The sequence below is a fragment of the Mandrillus leucophaeus genome, unplaced genomic scaffold, assembly GCF_000951045.1.
Source record: "Mandrillus leucophaeus isolate KB7577 unplaced genomic scaffold, Mleu.le_1.0 Scaffold935, whole genome shotgun sequence".
NCBI classification, from domain to species: domain Eukaryota; kingdom Metazoa; phylum Chordata; class Mammalia; order Primates; family Cercopithecidae; genus Mandrillus; species Mandrillus leucophaeus.
In genome coordinates this window covers 671,778-699,474 of record NW_012110197.1, presented here as the reverse complement: position 1 = coordinate 699,474, position 27,697 = coordinate 671,778, and the positions used below count along the sequence as shown (strand labels likewise).

Here is a 27,697-nt window from a genome sequence, read left to right as displayed (position 1 = left end):
TTTTTTCATGTCTGTTGGCTGCATAAATGTCTTCTTTTGAGAAGTGTCTGTTCATATCCTTTGCCCACTTTTTGATGGGGTTGTTTTTTTCTTGTAAATTTGTTTGAGTTCTTTGTAGATTCTGGATATATTATTCTCCTGATTTCGTTGAATTGTTTCTCTGCAGTTAGCTTCTTTCATACAATTATTTGTACTTTTTTTTTTTCTCACTTTGTCACCCAGGCTGGAGCATGATTATGGCTCACTACAGCTTCAACTTCCCAGACTCAAGCAATCCTTCTACCTCAGCCTCTCAAGTAGCTGAGACCATAGGCACACATCACCATGCCCAGCTAATTTTTAAATTTTTTTTTGTAGAAATGGGTTCTTGCCTTGTTGCCCAGGCTGGTTATACAATTATTTAAATCTTTGTTAGACAGTTTATAAGTCTCCATTTCTTTGGGGTTGGTCACTGGTGCTTAATTTTGTTCTTTGGTACTGTCATGTTTCTTTGATTGTTCTTCATCCTTGTTGCCATGTGTCAGTGTCTGTGCATTTGAAGAAATAGGGACTTATTTCAGTATTTGCAGACTTGCTTTGTTTGGGAAAGCCCTTTACCAGTCAACCTGTCCAGAGATTCTGAGCAGGTCATCTGGTATGGTCCATGACTAGGTGTGCTGTTGGAGTCCTCGGGCAGCCTGGCTTCATGTCTGGGTCAGCAGGTGGTCAGCCTGGTGCCTGAGTGTATGGAATTGAACCTGGAGCCTAAAACTACTGTAGTAGGCCTGTTACTGGGTCTGTAGGCATGGGCCTGGAGCATGGGTTGCAAGGGTGGGTTGTTTTTCCTTTATGCAATCCTTTTAGATGTAACTCTGTACTTTTTTAGGATTTCATCCCCCAAATTAGTTATCATCCTCCTGAATTATTCCCTGAGGGACCAGACAGATGTGATTAATATTTTCTACTATATGGTTAAAAGAGGCTTTTGATGGAATCTAATTGTGGCTTACCATCTATCCAAAGCAGCACAATTGACCCAAGAGACTCAGCTGAGAAACCATCATTAGAATAGTAAGTTAGTTCAGTTAGGTCACAAAATGAATGTCAGTCATTTTTATGTAGAGGCAATTAGGAAATATAATGGAAACAAATTCTATCACTGTGAAAAAATAAACATAAAATGTCTAAAAGCTATAAAACTTGACAGGACTGTAGAACTTAAATGAAAGAAAAACACTGAAACTCTAAAAGAGGACCTAATTAAGATTAATTTTTAATAAATAGCCAAATGGTGCTTCTAGTTGGGATAACCCTGTGTAACTCAGTTGATCCCAAATCTCCCAGATTTATAGACTCAGTTGTTTTTGATAACTGAATAAGGTGAACCTGTTCCATGTATTATGGGAAGTCTGTCACTTTTTCAAAAATCTTTAAGAATTTCCAGAGACTATTGAAGGACTTATGATCCCCTTGATCAATATATTCAACCACAACTGTTTCTCTGTTCTCTTGTTATTGATCATTTATTTATTCATTCATCCATTATTTATTTACTATTATTACTAAGCATCCATTTATTGAATGCTTACCACATTCTAAACGCTCCACATATACCCACTAACCATTGTTGTGGCTCCTAGGGCTGTTGCCTCTGACTGCTCCTGGGTCACCCTTGACTTGGGACGATCTCTTCTCTTTTATTGCCCCTGTCAAGCATCACTAATACAAGGCTGTTTTGTGTCAGACTTTTACTGAAGTTTTGACAATACTAGTGGTGGATGAGCATTGTGGAGAAGTAATACAGATGGAGCATATTGATATGGTTTGGCTGTGTTCCCACCCAAATCTCATCTTAAATTGTAGCTCCCATAATTCCCATGTGTTATGGGAGGGGAGAGTCAGTGGAAGATAATTGAATCATGGGGGTGGTTTTCCCTGTAATTTTCTCATGGTAGTGAGTAAGTGTCATGAGATCCTATGGTTTTATAAGGGGAAATCTCTTTTGCTTGGCTCTTTTCTCTCTTGCCTGCTGCCATGTAAGATGTGCTTTTTGCCTTCTACCATGATTGTGACTCCTCCCCAGCCATGTGGAGCTGTGAGTCCATTAAACCTCTTTTTCTTTATAAATTACCCAGTCTTGGGTATGTCTTTACCAGCAGCATGAAAACAGACTAATACATATATAGTGTATATGTGCATAAAACAAGACGCAATGAAAAATTAAGTATTAGACATCTTAACATTCATGGGCATCTCCTGTGGAGAATTTCTCACTTTATCCTTCATCCTTAGGTCCCACCTGCTACCATCTTTTGGAGTTGCCTCTTCCTGTCTCAATATTTCTTGTGTATCATCTCCTCAGCCTCTCTAATTTCTATACCCTTTAACTCTTTTTTCCTAGCCATAGCCTCTGGAAACTCAAACCTCCTAATTTTTTTTTTTTTTTTTTTTTTTTTTTTTGAGACAGAGTTCCACTCTGTCGCCTAGGCTGGGATGCAATGGCACGATCTCGGCTCACTGCAGTCTCCGCTTCCTGGGGTCAAGTGATTCTCCTGCCTCAGCCCCGTGAGTAGGTGGGACTACAGGCACCCGCCACCACGCCCAGCTAATTTTTTGTATTTTTAGTAGAGATGGGGTTTCACTGTGTTAGCCAGGATGGTCTCAATCTCCTGACCTTGTGATCCACCTGCCTCGGCCTCCCAAAGTGCTGGGATTACAGGCGTGAGCCACTGCGCCCAGCCCCTAATTAATTTTTGTATAATGTAGAGCACTTTATCTATCTCTTTCTTTTCCTTCCTCATACAAATCACACTGGTGGTGGGGGATGAATTTGCCTAACCAAAAAAGTCATTGAGCTGTTGTACCCCATGCCCCCCAAAAAGAGCACTTCCCAGCCCCAGAAAGGAATTCTTCTGATTTCCAGAGCAATAAGTTTTGGAATACTTAAGTTCTTCCTCACCCCAGCTGGATTTTGATGAGATACCAAGTCAGTCTCTCCCAAATTAATAAAGCAAATAGAAGATAATTCTGACTATAATCCTAGTGTGCCTTTTCTGGATTTTAATAAAGTGATCTTAAAGTTAATTTTAGAGTGAGGTAAAAAAACAAGCTCAAGTAACAAAAAAATATTTTTTAAAAGAGTAATAATAGAGAACTCAATGTACCAGTGGTTTAATTTGAACACTTATTGTTCTAGTTGAAGAATGAACAAACAGAAAAATGTAAAACTTAATACAAAGTCCAGAAACAGATTGTTGATGAAAAAACCAAACTCCATAAAATATTTGAAGAGATTTCTTCTGAGCCAAATGTGAGGTCCATGACCTGCAACAGCCTCTGGAGGTCTTGAGAACAGGTGCCCAAGGTGGTTGGGTTACAATCTGGTTTTATAAGTTTTATAAGACATCCAGTACATTGAGGTATACATTGTTTCGGTCTAGAAAGGTGGGACAACTCAAAGCAAGGGCTTAAAGATCATAGGTGGATTCAAAGATTTTCTGGTTGGCAGTTGGCTGAAGGAGTTATTAATATTATTTGAAGACCTGGAATCAATAGAAAGGAGGGTCTGGGTTAAGCTAATGGGTAGTAGAAACCAAGGTTCTCATTATGCACATAAAATGACTGCCCTTAGAAGTAATATATGGCTAATGTTTTCTATTCAGACATTTAAAAGGTGCTAGACTCTCAGCTAATCTCTCCAGGATCAGAAAAAGACCTGGAAAGGCAAGGGGATTCTCTACAGTGTGTAAATTTTCCTCCACAAGAGATAGCTTTGCAGGACCATTTAAAATATGTCAAAGAAATATGTTTTTGGATAAAATACTTTGATATTTTTCAGGGCCTGCTATCTGTCTTGTGATGCTAAAGTAGAGTCAGGTTGGATTTTGGTATCTTGTTACTACAAACAATCTGTTCGGTGAGTTCTAAGATCACTGTTTTAATGTTAATGCTGGTCAGTTTTGCCTCAAATCCAAAGGGAAGAAAGTATAATGAGGCATGTCTGACCCTCACTTCCCATCATGGCCTGAGCTAGTTTTTCAGGTTTCTTTGGAATTCCCTTGACTGAGAGGAGGAAGCCATTCAGTCAGTTGGGGTGCTTAGAATTTTATTTTTGGTTGATAATATCTAAGAATACAAAAGCATTTAGAATGTAATAAATGAAATAAAAATTACTGGAAGTGTGTTAGTTTGTTTTCACGCTACTAATAAAGACATACCCGAGACTGGGCAATTTAGAAAAGAAAGAAGTTTAATGGACTTACAGTTCCACATGGCTGGGGAGGCCTCACAATCATGGTGGGAGTCAAGGGAGGAGCAAGTCACATCTTACGTGGATGGCGGCAGGCAGAGAGAGAGAGCTTGTACAGGGAATCTCCCATTTTTAAAACCAACAGATCTTGTGAGACTTATTCACCATCACGAGAACAGCATGGGAATGACCCACCCCTGTGATTCAATTACGTGCCGCCAGGTCACTCCCACAATACATGAGAATTCAAGATGAGGTTTGGGTAGGGACATGGCCAAACCATATCAGGAAGAAAATATGGGCAAGTATTTATATAATCTTGGACTAAGGAAGGCCTTTCTAACCATGGTAGAATGTCTGTGAGGTAGGTAGAATTCTTATTAAAAAAACACTTGAAAACCTAGAATGTTATATAACATTGATGAGCCTTAAAAACATTATGCTGAGGCCAGGCGCAGTGGCTCACGCCTGTAATCCCAGCACTTTGGGAGGCTGAGACGGGCAGATCATGAGGTCAGGAGATCAAGACCATCCTGGCCAACATGGTGAAACCCTGTCTCTACTAAAAATATAAAAATTAGCTGGGTGTGGTGGCGCATGCCTGTAATCCCAGTTACTCAGGAGGCTGAGGCATGAGAATCGCTTGAACCCAGGAGGTGGAGGTTGCAGTGAGCTGAGATCGCACCACTGCACTCCAGCCTGGCAACAGAGTGAGACTCCATCTCAAAAAACACCATAAAATAAAATAAAAACATTATGCTGAGTGGAAGAGCCAGACACATATGATTCTGTTTATATAAAATGTCCAGAATGGCCAAATCCATAGAGACAATAGATTAGTGGTTGCCAAAAGAGGGGAAAATGGGGAGTGACTTACAGCAAACATGGTGATTTCATTTCTGAGTGATGAAAACATTCCGGAATTAGGTAGTGGTGATGGTTGGACAACTTTTGAATATATTCCCAATCACTGAATTGTATACCTTAAAGGCTGAATTTTATATATGAGTTATATCTCAATTAAAAAATTTAAAGATAGGTAGTTCTACTTGGGATGTCATGAGAAAACAAAAAACCTGGCATGCTAGTAGAGAATTGTTAAATAATATACATTTTAAAAATTTTATATACAAATGGCCAATAAACATAAAAAGCAAATTAAAACATTGAGACCAAATATTTGCCTACTGGCAGAGATGAAATTGTTAATTTCTTTCTTGGGTAGAGTGTAGTCTAATGGTTGTTCTAATATGCTGGTATTGATGAGGAGGAATTTGGTAATATATTTATTTCAAAAAGCCTTACTTTATGTCCTTCCATAATGCGTTTCAATTTCTAGGAATTTATCTTAAAGAAACACAGTTTGCCATGTAAAATAAAATTGTAAAGTAATAGTAACAACACAAAGATATTTCTGCTGCTAGGGAGAAAAATTAAATTAAAAATTAAATATAAAATTAAACAGACCAATAGAAGTGCACATTCAAAAGGCTAAAGAGATACACTCTAAAATGTGGGTGCTAATCACCTCTTATTCGTGGGATTATGGATAATATATATTTTCTTGCTTATTTTTATCTGTATTTTCTATTTACTTTTTCTAAATAGTCCATACTAGAAGTATCCTTGAAATCAGAAAATAATAGAAAAATTATTTAAAATAATACAGTTTCAAGTGTGGCAAAGCTTTCTAGCTTGTTTTTTGTTTGTTTTATTTGGGTGTTTGCTTGTTTTGTGAGCGCCTTAGCAGAAATGAGATGAGAAAAGAAATTTTTTGTTTCTCGTGTGATTATAGAGATTCATGAGAGATTCATGAAAAAAAGTCTTCATTTCTGAACCCAGATTCTCACTAGCTGCCCCTATGAGCTTTCTTCAGTGGGGTGTATAGTTTCAGGGTTCGACCAGTTGATTAGTTGGTAATTTTATAACATACACCATTGTAAATTAAACTGTTTGTGGTGTATTTATCCCAAGATTTTTTCTCTTCGAAATTGGGTAAGTTAGGATTTACAACCAAGATCCTATTGAGTGGAGTTCTTTCTGATTTTTAAATTATGTTCCTCAGATGTAACAATTTTCTTCTCCCCATTTCCTAGACAGAATCATGAATAAACTGGAGGATAAGCAGGACCAGATGATACCATGAAGAGAAGTTTACAGGCCCTCTATTGCCAGCTGTTAAGTAAGTTGACACTGCATTTCTTCTTTCTTAAAATATACCAATGTCATTATTTGCTGGATGCCCAGAACTTACTTTTTGGATGAAGACCAGGGTTGGATCAGTGAAAGAGGACAGTAAAGTTTCACTCTGCTTCATCTAGATGAAGTATCAAGCATTAATTCATTCTAAGATCTCTGTTTTAATGTTAATGCTTGTCAGTTTTTCCTGAATTCCAAAGGAAAGTTTTAATATCCGTTATAGTTGTAATTTGGACATCAGTTATAACTTAAACTCCATTATAATAATTCTAAATTGATGTGTTAAGCATAGTTAGTCTGGGAATGAGTGTCCAAAAACATTATTGCCTTTGGTTTAGTGTTCTTCCAGGATGACCTGCTGTAGATTCCTCATGAAGAGGAAATGGTGTGTTGTGTTTTCTGTTTTTTAACACATGGAACTTGTTGCCATACAGCCTTTGGCTTAAAGTGTTATGCATAGTTATACATGGTTCTCAAATAAGAAGTGGTGAAAATATGACTTCTTGGTTTTTTGGTGGAATAAAGAGTGTTCAATTATGACTTTCTGCACATCACTCATGTGTTTTGTGTATATTGCCACAAAGCACCAATTGCCATGTAGTGATTATACTTTCTTTGGGATTAGAATTGCTACTGAATGAATGTAAAAGCCAAAACCAATTGGTGGGTTTGATGTTCCAGTTAACCCACTTAAGACAATAGGCATTACCCACTCCAGGTCAAACCAAAGCCAGTGAGTTGGAAAATTGTGAGTTAGTTGTTTATCTTGTTCTTGCTAAGGTAAATTAAGTACCTATCTTTCCTAGGCTGAGTGGCTCCTTGTTAACTTTTGTTGAGAGAATAAAAGGAAAAGATATTGAGATGCAAATCACCAGTAGTCAGCCCTTAGAATTTAGTAATTCAGCTTATGTTGTACCTCCAGTGCAAAGCACTTTATCTACAGACAGCATTCTGGCCGGGTGTTTTAATTGACTCATTTCTTCTGCTGAATTCTAATCCCTAAAACACATATCACGTCAGCCTGTTTCAGCCTGGTGGAAAGTCGCCAAGAGTTATAGGGACTTTCTCATGTTCCTTTTCCATGTGTTCTATGGTACTGTCAGTTTGTTGCTTTTTTAAAAAATGATAAGCTTGTTTGCTAAAGAATAGGCTTTAAAGATTGAAGAAGCAATGTCATCAAGGAATGATTAACTCTGCCTTGATGAGAGAGTAGACATATGAAGGATAAATAGGATTCTACAAACACACATGCACACATACCCCTCAGAGAAGGGGAGGAAGACTTTGTAGCCAGAAAAATGGGAAATAAAGAACAACAGAGTAGATTTTGGAACAGCAAAATGTTTGCTGAGTTCACCCATGCGGACTCAATGCCCCAAAGTTTGCGTAATATTTTAGGGTCGTATGTTATTTGAAAGGCATCAGTAAATTACCCTGCAGTCCAGAGAGATAAGACTTATCCTATGATGAGGTCCATCCTCCTATACTGAGCAACTCTGAATGCTGAAGGGGGTTCAAACATCATCTGGCTAACTACAGAAAACAACTGTGTCTTAACACCTTGCTGTTTGCAAAGCTTGCTGGGAAATGCAGACAGTCCAGAATATGTAGTTTCCTGCTGGTTAGGAGGTAGACAGTGGCCCTCACTAAACCACCCTGATTACTGACATGCATATACACACAATAGATCGTATTTGTCACTGGTCAGCCAGTTATTAAGTTATGTGTATGTTAACATTGTCCACAAATAACATGTTTTTAAGACATTTAGTCTGTGTCTAAAATAGACTTGAGAACTAGCATCAACACACAATATGTTATTTTATGTAACTCATATATTTTATATAACTCATGATAAAAATATATGAAAATATATTTTTAATTTGGATTAAAAAATCATGATTGAGTATTCTGGTTTTTCATTGTTACATAACAAACTAGTCTAAAACCTTGTGGCTTAAAGCAATAACAGTTATTTATTTCGCTCATAAGTCTGTAATTTGAGCAGGACTTAGCAGAACCTATGCCTCCACTGCAGAGTGTTTGGGACCTAAGCTGGAATGACTCCAACGGCCGAGGGCTCCCTGAGGCCTTCTCACATGGACAGTTTGGGCTCCCCCACAACATGGTGGCTTCAGAGTCATCAGATTTCTTATATGGCAGCTACCAGTATGAGACTTGGGCAAGGCTTAGAAGACTTATTATGAATTAGCCTTGGAAGTCCCAGAATAATACTCATGCCACATTGTACTATCTGAGGAAGTAAGACCAACAGTAACTCAGGGGAAGAGGAATTAGGCTTCACTTTTCAAAGAAAAGAGGAGTAACAGTTCGTAGCAGTTATCTTTAGTCTATTACAGAGAATATCTATTTGTTTAAAAAAACAAAAACACTTACTAGTGGACATTAGCCAATTCATAAGTCATTAATATAGAAGCTATACCCTACTGAGTGCCTACTGTGTTCACAAGGATTTACTGACAGTTTAGCTAAATCTCCTCAATTATTCCAGAGGAAAATGCTTCAAGATGAAGAAGCGTTACAGATGGATAAGCAAGGACTGGCCCAGGGTGCCCAGTGAGTTCAGTTCACAGCCATATCTCTCTGACCCCTGCATATGTGCCCTTTTCTTTCTGCCCAGATGCCCTACCACACACAGGAAAAACCAGCAGTGTGGTCCCTCTGCTGCCCTTATAGCTAAGATAGGGACAGTTCAAGCCCATAAGCAGTGAAGTTTGCATCTTGCGAGTGATATTAGATGAGTCCTGGGGTTTGGATATTTGATCCCTCCAAGTCTAATGTTGAAATTTTATCCCGTTTTGGAGGTGGGGATAAATGAGAGGTGTTTGGGTCATGGAGGTGGATCTCTCATTAATAGATTAGTGCCCTCTCCAGGAGAAGGGAAGTGAGCAAATTCTAGCTCTTTTGTTACCTTGAGAGATGCCCCAAGAACTGATTGTTTAAAAGAATCTGGCACCTCCCTCTACCTTGCATCCACTCTCTCACCATGTGATCTCTGCACATGCTGGCTCCCCTTTACCTTCCACCGCCAGTGGAAGCAGCTTAAGGCCCTCATGAGATGCAGATGCTGGTGCCGTGCTTCTTGTTTAGCCTGCAGAACCGTGAGCCAAATCAACCTCTTTTGTTTATGAATTACAGAGCCTCAGGTATTTCTTTATAACAACACTAAACAGACTAAGACAGTAAGACCAAAATAAAAAGATGCTCTTTAGATCACTGAATCATAATTGATGGTCATTGAGGCTTGCATGTGCCCAGTTGGGGCTAAGGAATGCAGTCTTTGGCAGGCAATGCTATTGAGGTTTTAATGGTTTACTTTTGTAACAACTGACTATCTCTGCCTTTGTTTTTATTACCTGAGCTCTACTCCACAATGCAGTACTGAGTGTTTCATCCCACTGGCTTTAGCCCTTTCGGAAGGTTTAACACATTTTATGTGATATATTGGAACAGCGGAAAGCTTGAGTATGAGGGTGGTGATAAGAGGCTTTATGGTTATAAAAAACCAGATACTCTCATTCATTTTTCTTTCCAAGACCTAAGTAATCAATTAGGTGTTAAAGCTCGTGCTAAGAATACCTGGGTTTTTGAGACGGTAGACAGGTTCAAATCCTAGTTTTACCACTTTCTAGGTGACTTACCTTAGGTAAGTTACTTAAGCCTCAGTGAGCTCTAGATGTAAAATGGGATGTGATCACTCACTACCTGAGATGGTATTGAGTGAGATGACATACCATATAGAAGTCCTACATAAATGCCAGCTTTCTTACTGCCTTCCTGCCTGGAAAACATAAGGATAACCTAACCAGGAGCTCTACTGTAACTAACATTTGTGTGGAACCTTCTGGTTCGCAAAGCATTTTCCCATAATTTGGTCCTCACAACAACCTTATAAGGCAAGTGGGGCATTATTATTGACCATATTCTACAGAGAAAGGAATTGACATGATCAAGGCTGCTTTTGCCAAGTGACATCACAATTTTTTGAAAAAGCTTTTAATAATGGAAGGTAAAGAGCATCATCACAACCCCTTAAGACCATGCCACTGCTGAGGAGGGTCTGAATCTGAGTCTTGATTTAGCAGATGTGTGTTTGCTTGGGTACTGTGTACTGGAAAATTGTTGTGCTACTTTGTTAAGAAGACTAAGGCAATTATTATTTTATAACAATATGATGTTTTTACATATAAATGTCTATTCAAATCAGAGTGGTTTAAATATGTAAAATTAAGCAGTGATTATGTTTTGTAACTTCAGTGTTTGCTATACATCCAGACATTTGAATTTCTTAAATCATGCTCTGTATTGTTACTCTAGTACACCCTGCTCGCTCGTTCATGCACCCTTTGCATCTACTGGTCTGTGTCAAATCACTCAAAGTAATTTTTGTTCAACTTAGAGAACTGTCTGTAGGTCCCTATCTTAGGAAAAGGAGGGGAAAAAGGAAAAAAAAGAACTGCTGGTGTGGATTTGGACCCTTACCCTATAGAATTTGAAGGAAAATACACCCCCTTTTCTGCCATCTTTACCTGGGGCATGGAGATCATGTCTCAGTCTCAGATTTGAATTATATATATGTATACACACAAACACACACACAAATCCATATTTCCTGTCTATGGATTTTTCTGGGCCTAATGAGAAGCTACTTGGTAGTTCATTTCCACTTGAAACCTATTTTCTGATGGGATGATCTTCTTCTCATGTGATCTCTGGAACTGAGCAGAACCCTTGAAAACACTTTAAAGTGAGAGAACTCTCTTTGGTGCCTTTTCAGCTCTAACCATTCCTTCTTGCCTACCAGCTACCCAGTGACTATTCTTTCTTCCAGTTACTTCTTAAACTAGAAGTATCCACATAATTATATCTTCTTCAAGAGATTGACATTTCCCTCTCTTTTTCTTCTTCCATGCTTATTTTTGTCCCATATTAGACACAAAGCCCCCAACATGCTACCTTCTCATCTCAGATGTCCTCCTGTGGTCTGTGATCTGAAGTTCTCATGTATTCCATTAAGATGGAAAGCAATTTGACTAAACTAAGTAATACCAAGATGTGCTTACTGGTTAAGGAGAGTTAAGGAACTCCCTCTCCTTAGCTCTAAAGATGTGTTTTGAAAAGACTTGGTATTGTTTTAAACAGCATTGAGTACACTAGTTTAAAGAGGTGTAAGCTTCCCAGGATCTGCATATTTGTCTGTATCTCCCAGAGTCATGGGTCAGGAATCTGCATGTTTCCCTTGCTGGCTCATTATTATTTCTTCTTCTTCTTCTTCTTTCTTCTTTCTTCTTCTTTCTCCTTCTCCTCCTCCTCCTTCTCCTCCTCTTCCTTCTCCTCCTCCTCCTCCTTCTCCTCTTCTTCCTCCTCCTCTTCCTCCTCTTCCTCTTTTGCTGCTGCTGCTGCTGCTTCTCTTTTTTTCTCTCTTTTTTTTTTCGTCCAGCTTACACCAGGAATGATCTTCTTATGCTGTATCTACACCTTTTGTATCATCACCATCCAACCAGATTTTGCAACCCCAAATACATGAAGCCATCCTTGACTTGCCTCCCACCCTACCCTGGATGCATTTGTATACTAGCGATACTAGCTCCTGTTGAACTTAACACATGACTCCATTCATGTCTCTGCATCCCCATTGTCTCAGCTTTAGAGAACAGCTTCCTATGTTCTTTCCTGGACCATTTTAATAGTCCTCTGCTTATTGTCCTATTCTCAGGTCTTCTCCTTCTAATTCCTCTTCACATTACTGCCAAATTAGCTGCTTGTCATCTGATCATCTTTCCATGGCTTTGCATTACCAAAAGCAGCAGTTCTCATAATGTGGTCCAAGAATCCCTGGGGACCGCTGAGGCCTTTACAGGAAGTCTGTGAGGCCCTTCTTTTTCCAACTATACATATTTATAAAGCCAGATTTTTTCCATATACTGTACTTCAACCAAAATAACATATCGCAACAGATTGAGTGCAGAAGCTGATAAGAGAACCAGCTGTCTTTCATAAGCCAGACACTAAAGAGATTTACAAAATTGTAAAACAATGCCATCCTTCTAATTTTTTGTGTTAGAAAATGTTTTTTTAATTAAAAATGCTATTTGTTAAGAGTAATGAGTTTGTTATGAGTTAATAATTTTTGTTTTACAGCTTTAACTTTTAATATAGTAAATATCAATAGATATAACCCATATTTTAAAAAGCTCTTTGGGCAGTCCTCAATAGATTTTAAAAGTATGAAGGGGTCATGAGACCAAAATATTTGAGAACCTCTGACCTAAAGGATAAATCCTAAATTCCTTAGGTTAGTGTCAGAGTCATTAATAGTCTCGTCCCAGACTACCTTTCCAGCCTCATCTCTTATCCCTTCTCCCTTTTATATCCTCCTCCCTCACTCACACACATATACCACACAATTCTACCCCATAGACAGCCGCAGTGTGCTCCAGCCATCATAACACATACTCTGTCCACCACAAAATATGTAGCTCTGATTATACCTGTGTTTTTTTTTCTTTTCATCTAGCTTCTTAGGCATGGGAATTCTATTTCATCATCTATTCCTTTGTTTCCAGTCTAATTGGGAGCTTGATTCATAATGGGAGTCATAAATGTTTGATTTAATTAGCATAATTCATCAAATCTAAGATGCTATTAGTTGTAAGATCCACTGTTATTTTATGAACCACTAAAAAAGACAAAATGTTGCTTAAACAATCACACGCTATCAATTACACCTCACAATATGGAAACACATGTATAGATAAAATACAGAATTATTAAGTTGGATTGTGGCTGAGAAATGTACTTTCTGAGCCTCTGCGACTAAATTCTCCTTTAGTATCAGGTCTCAGCAAACCCATCTGTAGTTCTAGCTCTCACCCTAGGTGGGCCTCATGGAACAAAAGCATTTCCCTTCAGAAACTAGAGAGAGATTCAAGGAGCTGGGCCATCTCTAGCTGAAGTTGGCTCATGTATTTTGTCTTCATGGCTTGTTTCTCCTGATAAATGAGAGGAAATTTTTCCTACAATTAAGGAAGGAAAGTTTATATGAATTATAAATGACATAGTATTTAGGTCCAAACAAATTTTGACTCCAGAAATATATGACCTTTTAGATGTTACAGGCAATCATACAGATATTGCCATTCTGTATACATAAGAGTCATTTCCCTAGTCTGAGGAGATGAATGGATCTTCACCATTCTTTATGAGGTCTTCATTTCCTCCTCCACCTTTCCCAGTGAAGTTATCTTCCCTTGTGTTTTACACTGCTTGGTCACAACCTTCATGGACAGTGATTAAGACTGCTTGAGTTCAAGTCCTGGCATACCACAAATTATTTTCGTCCTTTTCCATCCAAAACATACCACTGCTAAATAGCTGCTGGGCTTTGTGTCCTCCACCCCTTACAAATTCATCATTCCTGAGCTGTCGAAGACTCATTGCTCTTGAGGAAATAAAACAGCATGGTTCATTTAGTGGTATAGACCAGTTCATCAGCCTACAGTTCCCTTGTGCTACCAGCAGTGGCTGCAGTAACAGTAATGACACTTCTGGTCATCAGTTGGCCTCATGGATATTGGAGGGCATCCACTTCATTGACACTACAATTCAGTATTTTAGACTAGATTAGTTTGATTGGCTTTGATCAGTGTTTCCCAAATCTGACTGTACACTAGAATCACCTGGGGAACTTTTTAACAAATCCCCTTTCCCAGACCCCATCCCAGAGCAATTAAATCAGAATCTTTGGGCATGGGACTGGGGCATCCAGTGATTTTGATGGGCAACCAGGGCTGGAATCACTGGCTATGATCTCTGGTTCTTAAACTTTAGTGCACAACAGAATCACCTTAAGGGCTTATTTAAACACTGACCACTGGGCCCACCCCCAGAGTTTCTCATTCAGTAGATCTGGGGTTGGGCCAAGAATTACATGTCTAAGTCTCTAGTAATGCTGAAGCTTTGGTCCAGAACTTTGAGAATCACTGTTGTAGACTTATGAAGGGCGACCCAGGAGCAGGAGACGCTTTTAGCTTCCCTACCTCACTTGGGCTACATGATGGAGAAATTAGTTCTGAAATAAAACCAGGATCAGTTAGGAAGGAGAATGGAGAGAAAGTGTCAGGGAAGCAACTAGCAGAATTCCGTTAAAACTTGAAGTTTCATATTATTCTTCAGGATGTACTGGAAGTTAGTTTTTACTCTGTTTTAAGAGTGAGAAGGGCACAAGGAATGGGCTGGCTAGGGTTATAAAGCAAAAGGGAAACACCTTTTGAGTAACTGTTGGTCTTGACTGTTTATTGCAGCTGTCTGATTTTAGAACTTGATTTTGTAAGACTATTTTTTTCTTATGCTGTGTAATTCTTTTGCAAATCAAAAATTAGAGGCTGTTTTTTGGGGAGCTTGATTGTGAAAAGATTTCCAAATGTTCTCTAGGGAGAATAGATCTCTTTACTTCTGAAGAGTAAGTCATTCACATAGAAAATTTGAGGAAGTGACTCTTTCCAAGGTGATATTAACCCAGGAAGTTTAGGCATACCAGGTCCTTAAAAGTGTCATGTTGATTTAATATTTTTTATGGTTTGGGTTGTGATTTTACATTTGCACAAGTCAACAATTCTTTTCTGCAGATAAAACAAAACTTTAATAAGACATTCTCATTTTAAACAATGCCAATGGGGACTAAGAATGAAATATTTTAAAGAAATTCAATTTTATGAATTTGAGTACATTCCATTACACTGTTGGCAGAAGAATGTAGGTGAGGGAAGTTATGCTCATACTTAGTAGAGCTGTTGACTTATGTAAATTCAAATGTTAACCCTTAATGAGTAAATCCAATTTTCTATAGGAAAGTATTTTTGCTAAAATATATGGTGGGAGAAAGCATAGAATTTCAAGCTCTCATGTTGTCTTTTACTAGTTATATGACTGCACAGAGTGCTTCAGCTCCCAGAGCTCCCTCGTTGTCCTCAAGTACAATGCACAGATGACCAGTATAATGTCTACCTTGGGAATTGTTGCAAGAGTTAAATGGGTAGGGTATAAAAACATTTCATGTGTTGAAAATGCCTTTCAAACATGAGTTGTTGCTGTGTTACTATCCTTAAATAACATTACTTTTGTTGTAATATTGTAAGCAAATCTTATTTTTGTTTGGCAAATCTTATTTAAAAAAGAAAGAAATGTGAAAGGTAGTCTTTATGTCCTCACCCAGATTTGAATTCAGTAGAATGCTCATTAATACACATAAACCTCATGAATTGGGGCTATTTTTAACAAACAGAGAACTGTCTTCTTTGTTAAAATCTGATATAATTCTGGGAGATTCTTCTGAAGGAGGAAAATTCAAACAGAATTTTTTAAATGAAAACAGGGGTTTTTTTCCCCCAGCAATTTCATATTGTCTTTGTAATAAATCTCTGTAACATTTTTGAAACATTTAATCATTGCCTTTATATATGTGATGGACACTGGAGATTCTTCAAGCTAAACCCCAAAAGCCCCCCAAACCTAAGATACATTGCCTTTGCAGCATCTTCTTTCTTATCTCCCTAGCTCCCTCTCCCAGCTTGTGTCATCCATTTCCCTTCCCTTCCTTTGGGTCATTTGCATCACCAAGCTTTCTCATGTCTTTGCTCCTCCCCTCAGAAGTTTTCCAGCCTTTCTCCTCAAGGGAATCAATTATCTGCTGCAAGCGTCCTAGTAGCTCCTTGAAGATGAATCATTTGCCTTTCTTCTGACTGTACCAGGATATCACTCAGCTGTGAGCTGTGGGCAGCCTCATTGCTCATTTCCTCCAGAGCATCTTCATCAGTTTCCCTGTGTGTAAAATGGGTGTTTGTATTAGTTTCCTGTGGCTTGCTTTTTTTTTTCTTTTAAAGACAGAATTTCGCTCTTTTTGTCCAGGCTGGAGTGCAATGGCACGATCTTGACTCACTGCAATCTCTGTCTCCCAGGTTCAAGTAATTCTTCTGCCTCAGCCTCCCGAGTAGCTGGGATTACAGGCGCACGCCACCACGCCCGGCTAATTTTGTATTTTTAGTAGAGATGGAGTTTTACCATGTTGGCCAGGCTGGTCTCAAACTCCTGACCTTCAGTAATTCACCTGCCACAGCCTCTCAAAGTGCTGGGATTACAGGCGTGAGCCACTGCCCCCGGCCTCCTGTGGCTTCTATAACAAATTACCACAAACTTTGTGGCTTAAAATAGCAGAATTTTTTTTCACAGTTCTGGAGGCCAAAAGTCCAAAATCAGGGTGTGTGTGTGGCAGCAGGGAGGGAGGGGGGCACACTCTCTCTGAAGGCTCTAAGGCTCCAATCTCTGCCTCCGTTTTACATGGCCTTCTCCTATTTTCCATGTATCTCTCCTCTGTCATTGGATTTAAGGCACACTTGGATAATCTATCATAAGCTCATCCCAAGATGCTTAATTATATCTGCAAAGACCATTTTTCCCAGTAAGATTACATTCAGAGGTTTCAGGGTTAAGATGTGAATATGTCCTTATTCAACCCACCATTCAATCATCTACACTGTGATATTGCTATTCTTCATAGAGTTATTAAGATAAGTATATGGCACACTTAGCATAGTGCTGAGTTCAGAAAAGGTGCTCAGTAAGTAGAGGGTACAGGCCAAGAAGTAAGTAGAAGGTGAGGAGATGGAACCATGAGTTTATAAAGTGAGAAGTTTAACTATAAAGTGAGAGCAAGAGAAGGCTGCTCTCTCTTGTTTTTTGGAGAAGTTTAACTATAAAGTGAGAGCAAGAGAAGGTTGCAACTGGCAGGTATATAGAGAGCAGAGTGTTTTAAAAACCAATGTGTTGAGCTGGTCTAAAACTCCCAGGGAGGGTGTGCGGGGACTAAGTGCTATAGGCATGTGAGCTTCAGATAAGGTGAGATGCACACTGATGGGCAGGAACTGCTCTACACATGATTCTCATGCTCACATGTTGCACTGGTGCACAGGGTCTCTTTCCTGCCCTTGCCAACCAGTGCTAGTGCTAGATGCATGACTGTGCTGTGTTTGATGAGAAGAGTAAAGAATGAGAATCCCCTGTCCTGTGATCAGTGAGTCAAATTAACACTGAGTGTAAATGCTTTGAGAGAACAGTGTAAGATGTTAACAGTGTTACTGTTAACAGTAACATCTTACACTGTTCTCTCAAAGTCACACAACTATTTCTCCACAGAACAGAGCCCAGGCTCTGTGCTGACAGCTTGAGGTCAGCTAATTATACAGTAGCTCAGGAGAGAGCCCTAGAACCCTCTGAGATGGAAAAAAATGCAGCAGTTTGCTTTGAAATTCCTTGGTTAGATGAAGAAATTACAATGTGCCCACTTTAACCAAAAGGCAGAGAAACAAGGGTCCTAGAATCACCCAGGGAAGCAATATTGTACCCCAAGTACCTGGTCATGCCTGGGCATCCCTGGAAGCAGTGGAAGATGAATGAGATGGAAGGGTTGGAAGCTCTAGAGTGGGCCACTTGAGAAGGGATGGTAATTGATTCCAGTTGCTGGCCTGGGGATCACTATGAGGTGGGGACAGCCCCTGAGCCTGAGAGAGTGCTGTTTAAAAGCAAGCGAGAGTGGCTGGGCAGCTTGCTTGTATAAACATATGGGGTCACATCTAACCAGTTCTCACTATGACATAGGAGAATCCCTGAAGGAGGAAAAGGAGGCTCAGACAAATATAGTTACATTCTTTAATTGATGTTATTGTTATTTTGACCTGCAGTTAAGTATAAAATAATTGAGCTAAAAAATAAAATATAATTATCGTTTAAATAACCTAGCTATAGACATTTCATAAGGAAAAATGTCCCATATTTCACACTAAAATTGGTCTGATTGGGGAAATATTCATGTCTTTTTTTTTTTTTTTTTTTTTTTTTTGGCGGAGGCAGGGGAACGGAGTATCGCTCTGTTGCCCAGGCTGGAGTGCAGTGGTGCAATCTTGGCTCACTGCAAGCTCCACCTCCCAGGTTCATGCCATTCTCCTGCCTCAGCCTCCCGAGTAACTGGGACTACAGGCGCCCGCCACCACACCCGGCTAATTATTTGTATTTTTTTTAGTAGAGACGGGGTTTCACTATATTAGCCAGGATGGTCTCGATCTTCTGACCTCATGATCTGCCTGCCTCGGCCTCCCAAAGTGATTACAGGCATGAGGCACCGTGCCTGGCCTCATGTCTTTTTTCAAATGAGTGTCGTAAGTTGGGTGGTCCCTAGAAGCAGACCTCGAACCCTGAGACCAAGAGTCCTGTGGAGTGACTTATTAGGAAGGTTTCCCAGGAATAACTGATAGGGGAAAAGGATAGTGGGCCTGGAAAGGGAAGAAAGCCCAGCAAGGATGAGTATCAAGCAAAACTCCACAGAGACTGACTTTGTTGCAGTCTGTCTTGAGAGTTCTGGTGAGATGATAGGTCACACTTTGGACTTGTCCTCATCAGGTGACAGAGTATTATAATCCCGAACCTCTCAGTCATTAGTTAAGGGCACTAAAGATGTACCAAGCTCTGCTTAAATATTTTAAATTAGTGACCTACATGTAAACATGTTTAATTCATTTAATATACACAAAGCATTTTAAACAGTGCTATAAATGTTGGGCCGATGTTATTCCTACCATCATCATCATTTGCTCCCCTACTCCTCCCATCTCTCTGAACATAAAGTAAAACCTCATCTCCCTTCCATTGCTAGGACCTTGTTCCTTGTTCTCATATATCATGTTACAAATACAACTTATTGCATCTTCCTCCTCACCTCTATGAACCCCTGTCCTAAGTCTCATTCTCTGAGAACCAGTATGGAGGTTTCCCGTAAGAGCTGGAGATGGCTGGTGAAGGGCTGATTATTAAAGATTTGTCATATGCCCCGGGGTTAGAGATGTAATTGAAATTCCCCCTGGATATAGTCCCGTGGGCCTCTCTTTTGCATTATTAAATCATAATGATAAATGAATATGACCAGGTATTTTATTCTTCCTCTGGAGGTGTGGCTTTTATAGATGTGGTCTCCTTGATACTATTTTGCCACAGATGAAACGTTTGGCAGAATCATCGCTAGCCTAACAATCCAAATTTCCCAAAGTTCAAGGGATACTTTGAAAACATAAAGTTCTGAAAACTAGAAAATATCGACTCGCATGGAAATTGTAGTCTAATTATAAAGGAGGGCAGTCTCTGTGCAGGACATCTGATTGTATTTGTGAGGAAGATGTTCCAGATTTTGGAGGAAAACATTCTTGTGTATACAACAGGGAATTGAGAAGTTTACCATTTGATGCTGTATGAGGGTGGGTTGGCTAGATGTCATGTAAGTTTCATTTTTTTAAAGAAGAGGGAGAGGAAGAGAAAGGTAGGCATCAGATAAGCAGTTGCTAATCTTTAAAAGGTCAGAGTGTTTCTGTTTTCCTTTTTCTTTAATTGTCTAAGATAGGACTTTTATTCCTTAGAATATATAGAAGAGTCACGAAAGTCTATGCTCTCAGAGCTGAAAGATCCTTTAGTAATTGCCACTGTGTTTAGCGCATGAGGAAATGGAGGCCATCCTGAGTGGAGAAGTGACTTACCCAGGACCCGAGCCTAGTTGATGTGAGGGAAGAGGCTTAAGCATGAGTCCAGATTCTCAGTGTAGTGCGCATGCTAGGATGTCCTCTCCTACATCCCTCTGCACAGCAGTACTCCAGTCACACTGATGTTCTTTTCCTTCTTCAAGCACTTCAACTTATTCTTTGCAAAGGCCTTTGACCAGTTGTTTGTCCCAGCCTGGCATGGGTGGCTCCCTGCTGTTTAGATTACAGCCCCAGGACCTCCCCATAGCAGTTCCCCTCACCACTCAGCATAAATACTTCACCCAGTCTCTCCATTACTTTTCCCTAGTTTAAGTTCTGCACAGCACTTGGAATTATACAATTTTTTTTTTTTTTTGGTTCTTTGTTTATTGCCTACAGTCAGTTAAGAGCCCACATGCTGTACTCTTAGCCTAGAACAATGCCTGGCACATGGAAGACCATGGAAGAACATGGCATTAAAGTGGGATGAACTGGACAGAGGAACAGTGAGCAGGTTTCTCGAGTGGTCCATATTGTTGGGTGAGACTTCATTAGAGAGAATGAGAATTATGGTCTAGGTTGGCCCAGTTCAATGGACATAGAACACAAGGCACATATGTAATTTCAAATCTTCTAGTAGCCACAGTAGAAAAAGTGAAAAGAAATAGGCAAAAGTAATTTAAATAATATTTTTATTTAAACCAATATATTCAAAACATTATTTCAACATATAATCAATTAAAAAATCTAGTGAGATATTTTGCTTTCTTTTTTTTTCACATCAGGTCTTTTAAATCTCCTATGTAATGTGCATTTACAGCACATCTGCAATTTAGACACTACATGTTTTTCATAAATAGCTGGCATTTAGATTTCCTAAAACTGACAATTGGAAAAGTAGATTTACATACTTAAAATGTTTCTAGTGACTGAATTAGCTATCACCTTTTAAATTTAGTTAAAAATAAATTTTAAAAATTCAGTTCCTCAGTCACACTTGCGCCACATGTGGTCAGTGACTGCACAGGTCCATATCAGTTGCACTGAACTATTAGTTTTGAAGTTCCTTAACCCTTCCTGTCCCATATCAGCTCTGTAGAAACAGTCTGGCATGTGGGACCCATTGAGTTAGAACACCCAGGCGGGCCTTATGCCAGGAATACATGACTGCGCCTTGAGCCCAGCAGTTTTTTGGCCATTGTGTTAAGAGATAGGAGTTGGTGAATCCTTTTAATACCTTGAAAGTTGAATTGTTTTGTTCTGATTTGTCCTAGAAAAGAGCAAAGTTAGGGGATTCTCATGGCGTCCACAGAGCATATAGTCCAAAATGCAGTGCACGGGTGCAGACCTCTCAGAGGCACAGATCAGGGCTTAAAAAACACAGAGAGAATCACATAAAGCAGAGGACCTGACTCCACAACAACCCTGCCCAGGCGGCCGCAGCTAAGTAAGCCATATCTCATGCATTCACCCCACTGAGGAACCGAGAGTTTATCTGTACAGGAAGGTTTGCTATCTCAGATCCTCTGCAAGGCCCTGAACTGAGGAGCAGCACACTTCACAAGAGTGTTTTAAGGTCCTCATCCCTTACAGAGACCTCTGCATGCCACCTCATCCTAGATATTGTGTCAGCAGATTCTACCAGCAACTCCAAAGGAAATTGTTTCACAGTGTATACATCTCTTGGGAGAAGAACAAGGGTTGTTATATTCTGAAACATCAGATGTCACAGGTTTCTGTCATGGCTCTAAGTTAATTACCAAGTGACAGTTCCTCTCTGCTATGGACATTAGCAGACCAACTCCAATTAAGATGTCCAGGGCTCAGATGCCCAGATAGCCACGGTGCCTAACAAGTAAACAGAAGCTGAAGTTTCTCATGGGGAAAACTCTCAAATAAAACCTTGAATCACAATAATTTGCAGGTAGTGCTATTTTCCAAATGAACAAACTGTCAAGAATGGGATCCTTCGAAGACAGCCCTCCTTTAAATCCCTCTCTGCTTAGTCCATCATTGTTTTTTACTTTATAACATCGTTGAAGAAAAGTTTATATCAAGAATAATGGAAGTGTCAGCTGCCTTTTGCTTGTTGTTCACTTGTGCTTCCATTATTAGCATTGCCTTCAATCCAGTGTTTATTTCAGACATCTTTTTCTACCTGCCTATGTTTTAGGGGCTAACATTTCAAAGTAAATAACAGAATAAGCAAATCCTCTCAGTTTACTTGGATACAAGTGAACTGCAAGGCTCCCTAGTGTCCTGAGTGTTAAGGAAATAGGATAGGCCCCACTCCTGAGCCTTCCCAGATGGGGAGCTTCCCCTCTTCCATTAAGATGCCACCTGTCTCAGAGGCCAACCAAAAAATTTTGAAATCACCGAAAGGACTGTTTGCAATCTGTATTTATATTCACTGTTATTCATAATAAACCTTGTCCTTAAAAAATAAAAAAAAATAATAAATAAATCCCTCTCTGCAACCCCTGGGTGGCACCAGATCATTTGGTACCCTTCTGTTTTCATGATCTTTCAACACACTTTATAAAGAATCTACTATGTGCTAGGTATTATGCTAAGCACTGGGAATGAAAAGACATGAACCCTGCCCTCCAAGAGCTCCTAGGCCAGTGGAGAAAAAGGCGTCACGCAGAAAACTGTGGTACAAATTTGGTCTCCTTTATCAGATAGCACACCTGCTGGGGTATGGCTCTGTGAAAAACTCTAGGGATGCAGAGAGATATAAAACATAATTTCTTCTCTCCAAAAGCTTATAGTATAATCAAGGAGAAAGGGCAGAATATGAAAAAATATTGTGTTACAGGATATAGTAGGAAGCTGTAAGTCAAGCCATGTTCTTAAGCCCAACTTAACTAGTAATAAAGATAATGTTTGACCCACCTCTGACTCCTCTATGTATGTTTGAATTAGTTCTGAACTTGGAGAGAGGCAACAATTAGTCCCCTTAACCAATATAACAACCAAAAGAGACTGACGATAACAAGTCTTTTGTATTTTATAGTGTTTTCCCATCCAATATGCCGTTGACTCATTCTGACAAGCCTGTTGATAGGCATTATTTTAATACCATGTTACTATAAAGAAAATGCAATCCCCCAAAAGCCAAGTGTTATGCCTAAAATCCTAGAACTAGGAACATGGACTGAGGTTGTCTTACTCCAAGTCCAGTATATTTTCCAGAATCCCACAGCTTTCCATGTTTCATGTAGGCACCGCCCTTGTACTTGGAAAACTGCGGCCCACTGAAGATGGTTGTGCCATCTGATTGTGTGTCTCTTGATGGAGTTTTTACAGCTTCAGCCAGTGAACTGCTCCAGCCTTTCCCTTGCAGTATGCCTTATCTTGTTTTAGCAGCTTTAGTGGTTGGTCTTTTTGTTTCTCCCCTGGGTCTGTTTAAAGAAATAAAACAAACAGTAGCAGGATAGAGGTATTGGCTCTCAAATCAGATATTGGCTGGGTAATATTTAGGAAAAGAAATGTTGCAACCCATTGTGGCAGTGGGTTATTCCTTTTATAAGCTGAGGAATCTGTAGCTCATTTAGCCTCATTATTTTTTGGTTAGCAGGCTCTGGTTGTGCCATCCTTATGGCTATATTTTTAGAAGTCTTAGATTATTATAGCAACTGTGAAAAAGGATGGGGAAAGAAATCTGGCTCCTAATATACATCCGCTTAATTGTTTCTTGAATTAAATTAATCTTCATCTAACCCTCAGAGAATGCTGCACTCACTCCTGCTGCTGATTAAAAGCTGCTACCTTTGCATGGTCACTGAGGGAGGTACCAGATGATGAAAGAGGTATTTCAGGGTGCTGGTGGGCCTCCTCCTCATCCAGTTTATTCTAGGTACCAGCTGGGCCTGGGAGGGTAGAGGTAGGAAGGGCCACAAAGGAAGCATGTATAATCATGACATCTCCTTCACAGTGCCAAATGAAATATTCACAATTTGCTTCAAGTCTGATACTCTTAGTTGTGGAACTTAAGCCTCCTCATTCAAGCTGATATGATAGGAGGAAGAGACAGTAATGGGACAGCCAGCCCCACTGTGTTTCAGAGGGTGAAATGGAACTGAGGAAATAAATAAGTACAGAAAACTATCGGGCTGCATCAGTGCAGTGAAGGGCAGAGAATGTTAGCCCTTAAACTATTTCTGTCACACTGTGGTTAATTATAGAAAAGCTATGAAGGGGTTGAGGGGAAAAAACTAGGGTAGGGAACACTCTGAGCATGAGGGATGTAAACTGATGTTTTACTGCCCCTCCTTCCCTCCGCCTTCCAGTAGTCTCCAGTGTCTATTGTTGCCATCTTTATGTACGTGAGTACCCAATACTTAGCTCCCACTTATAAGTGAGAACATGTGGCATTTGGTTTTCTGTTTCTACATTCATTCACTTAGTATAATGGCCTCTAGCTCCGTCCATGTTGCTGCAAAGGACATGGTTTTATTCTTTTTCATGGCTGCGCAGTATTCCATGGTGTAGATGTACCACATTTTCTTTATCCAGTACACTGTTGATGGGCACCTAGGTTGATTCCATGTCTCTGCTATGGTGAATAGTGCTGAGGTGAACATATAAAGCACCATAATTTTAAATTAACTTTTGTGGTGAATAAATTTTCACTACATTAAGGAATAAAGAGCTTTTACATTATTTGAGTAATATGGTAATTTAAGTGATTATCATGCATACAATAGAAACATTTTTAATAAGAAAAGGAAATTTCAGTTTATGAAAATCATTATGTGTTTGTAATTTTTTTAAGAGACAGGGTCTCACTATGTTGCACAGGCTGGCTTTGAACTTCTAGGCTCAAGCAATCCTCACAACTTAGCCTCCAGAGTAGTTATGTGTACTTTTTAAACGTCAAACAATTATGCTCTTGAGGTGTCAGCAGAGTAACATCAAATGATCTAGAAATATAGGACTCTGGCTTAGTTCTAGATAGGACTATGCTAGGAGATAGACTTCTCATGCATTATACAGTTGGCCCTTGAACAATGTGGGTCCGCTTATATGTGAATTTTCGTCCATCTCTGCCACCTCTAAGACAACAAGACCAACCCCTCCTCTTCCCCTCTACCTCAGCCTACGTGAAGCCAATGTGAAGACAACAAGGATGAAGACCTTTATAATCACCCACTTCCACTTTGTGAATAGTAAATATATTCCTTCTTTCTTATGATTTTCTTAATAACATTTTCTTTTCTCTAGCTTACTTTATTGTAAGAATACAGTATATATAACATACAAAATGTGTGCTAATAACTTTTGTTAGTAAGGTTTCTGGTCAACAGTAGGCTATTAGTAGTTAATTTTGGGGGGAGTCGAAAGTTTTTTGTGGATTTTCAACTGTGCAGGGGGTTTGCACCCCTAATTCCTGCATTGTTCAAGGGTCAACTCTATTCTTGATGTTAGCAAGTCCACTTGTACAGTTAGCAGAAGTAGCCTCAGTAGCTTTTCCATAGGATTTTGTGCTATATTTGCAAATCATGAAATGCTCAACAATTGTGTTTTTCAGGCTACTATATGATTTTGGGGGATTTCTGTTCTGGTATGGAAATAATACTGAGTAGCAAATATAATAATTTACAACATAACTATGATCTCTAACCATAGGGGTGAGGGTGTGATTTTTTTTAATTTATCCATCCTTTCAACTCTAAATTTACTTTGCCTCCCATTTTTCTTTCTCTTTCTCTCTAATCTCTTAAAGCAGAATTCTTTGGTGTTGAGCTACTTGCTTTAAAATTGTATAACATATTACCAAGACAAGAATCTCTTGAATTTTGTTTGCTTGCTTGTTTGTTTCACTTGATTTGAGGTCTAGTCTTTGACTCATATAGCTTTGCTGGGTAGTCTGGGCTGGTGAACTTTCCTAGGATCTCAGTCAGTCCATGATCAGCCATTCTGTAACCCAAAGGGACATGGAATGAGATTGATAGACAAAGATAAGCTTTAGTTTCATTTATTCAACAAATATTTCAATGTCTGCTATATGTGCAAGTACTGTGCTATATCCTGGGTATATCCCTTAAAAGTCAAATAAAACAAACAAAATTTTAAACTCTCAAGAAGGATGGCTTTAAAAGATTATCCTTCTCCAAAGCAAATTTTTGTGGACATTTATTAAGCACTTACTATACAAGACACTGCAGAGGTTATAATATACTAAGATAAGGTGTCTAAAGAGTTTCATACAGCCAACCAACAGATATTTATTGTTTTCGTCAGTATAGGCCATCTGCTGTAACAACTCAAAGATTGCTATGACGTAACATAAGAAAAGTTTGTTTCCCACTCATAGGACATTTCAAAACAAACATTTCTGGTTGTCTGGGCTTCCTCCAAGATGTAATCAGGGACCCAAGCTTCTCCCACTTAGAATCCCATTATCTTCAGTGCCGGCCTTCAAGATTATCATGGGAGGGGAATAGATATTGGATAGGTATCCTCCTCTGACTAGAAGTGATACGTATAAATTTTTGCTCCTATCCTACTGTCTAGTCACATGGTCCTATCTAGATGCAAGAGGGGTAGGAAATGTTATCTAGATTTGGGCAGCCACTTCCCAAGAACAAATCTACACTGTGGGACGGAAACGTGAATCTTGGATAGTCAACTAGTCATTTCTGTTCTTAGCTCTAAGCTTAAAACTCTAGGTGCAAAGAAAACTAATGAAATAAGACAGACTGACAAGCATTAGATTTTTCTGACAGCCTATAGTATGTAGTAAAATAAAGGTAATAGGCATATTTTTCAGACATAACTAATTCTAATCACTGTTGCTATGAAATGCCTACAGCATTGTTTTATTAATAGTTTTCTCTTATGGAATTCTGTTGTTACTGTCACCATCGATATATCTGTTGATGTGGGTGCCCTTGAAATAATGAATGACTGACTAGAACCACCTTAATTTCAAGTTTTGATAGACTCATGAGAGTAAATATTGCTATTCACAGATTGAAAAGACTGAAAGAGAAAGAAAAACATGATTCATTTCAACTCTCTGCTGTGATAGTATTAAAATAACTGAAAAATTCTGGGTATGTGAGATGAATGAAAACAGGACTTCCACCTAAGGTTATTCAGGTTGTTTACTGCACAATTGTGGGGGCACCATTCACATTGTAAGCTGTATAAATTGCATCCTCCAGGTGTTGTGTGGCTAATATGTAGAGAATCTGAATGAAAATTTTAGCAATGGAGTAATTAGGGAAACAATAGCATTTTAATCACAATTAATGAGGCTGCAACTATACATTCACATTGGAATCTAACTGATAACTTGCTCTTTAGGTTTTGCTAATTCAAGTTCTGATCAGCATTTCTTAAAACAGTATGTAAGAAAGTTGTTTCTTAAGCAGGTATTTCATGTTTCTATAGAGAAGAGGAAACAAAAATCAAGAGGAGGAGAGTTGAGAGTATAATGAAAAGTAGAGAAACAAAAAAGAAAAGATGAAGGGGTCAAGGAGTTATGACATTTTGAGAACTAAATGAATAGATTTGGAGACTTTTCTGAACCTCTGAACCTCTGATCACTTATCTGTAAAGTGGGAGGCTTAGACTAGGTGATCTCCATTCCTGCATACAGTGTTCAAAGAAATGTAAAACACCATATGTATTTTCCATCGCAGTTGGTTGAATGTGCAGATGTGGAATCTGTGGATATGTAGGG

The 27,697-nt window shown here is 39.1% G+C and overlaps 1 protein-coding gene across 2 annotated transcripts in view; it reads left to right on the top strand.

Annotated features, from left to right (window-relative positions):
• TMEM108 (transmembrane protein 108) overlaps nt 1-27,697 on the top strand; it is a 255,273-nt gene that overhangs the window by 98,208 nt on the left and 129,368 nt on the right. For both annotated transcript variants that reach the window (XM_011970229.1, XM_011970230.1), the window contains one exon: nt 6,325-6,410. In XM_011970229.1, coding sequence (XP_011825619.1) covers nt 6,371-6,410 — 40 coding nt within the window. In that variant the 5' untranslated portion in view covers nt 6,325-6,370. The remainder of the gene's footprint in view (nt 1-6,324; nt 6,411-27,697) is intronic.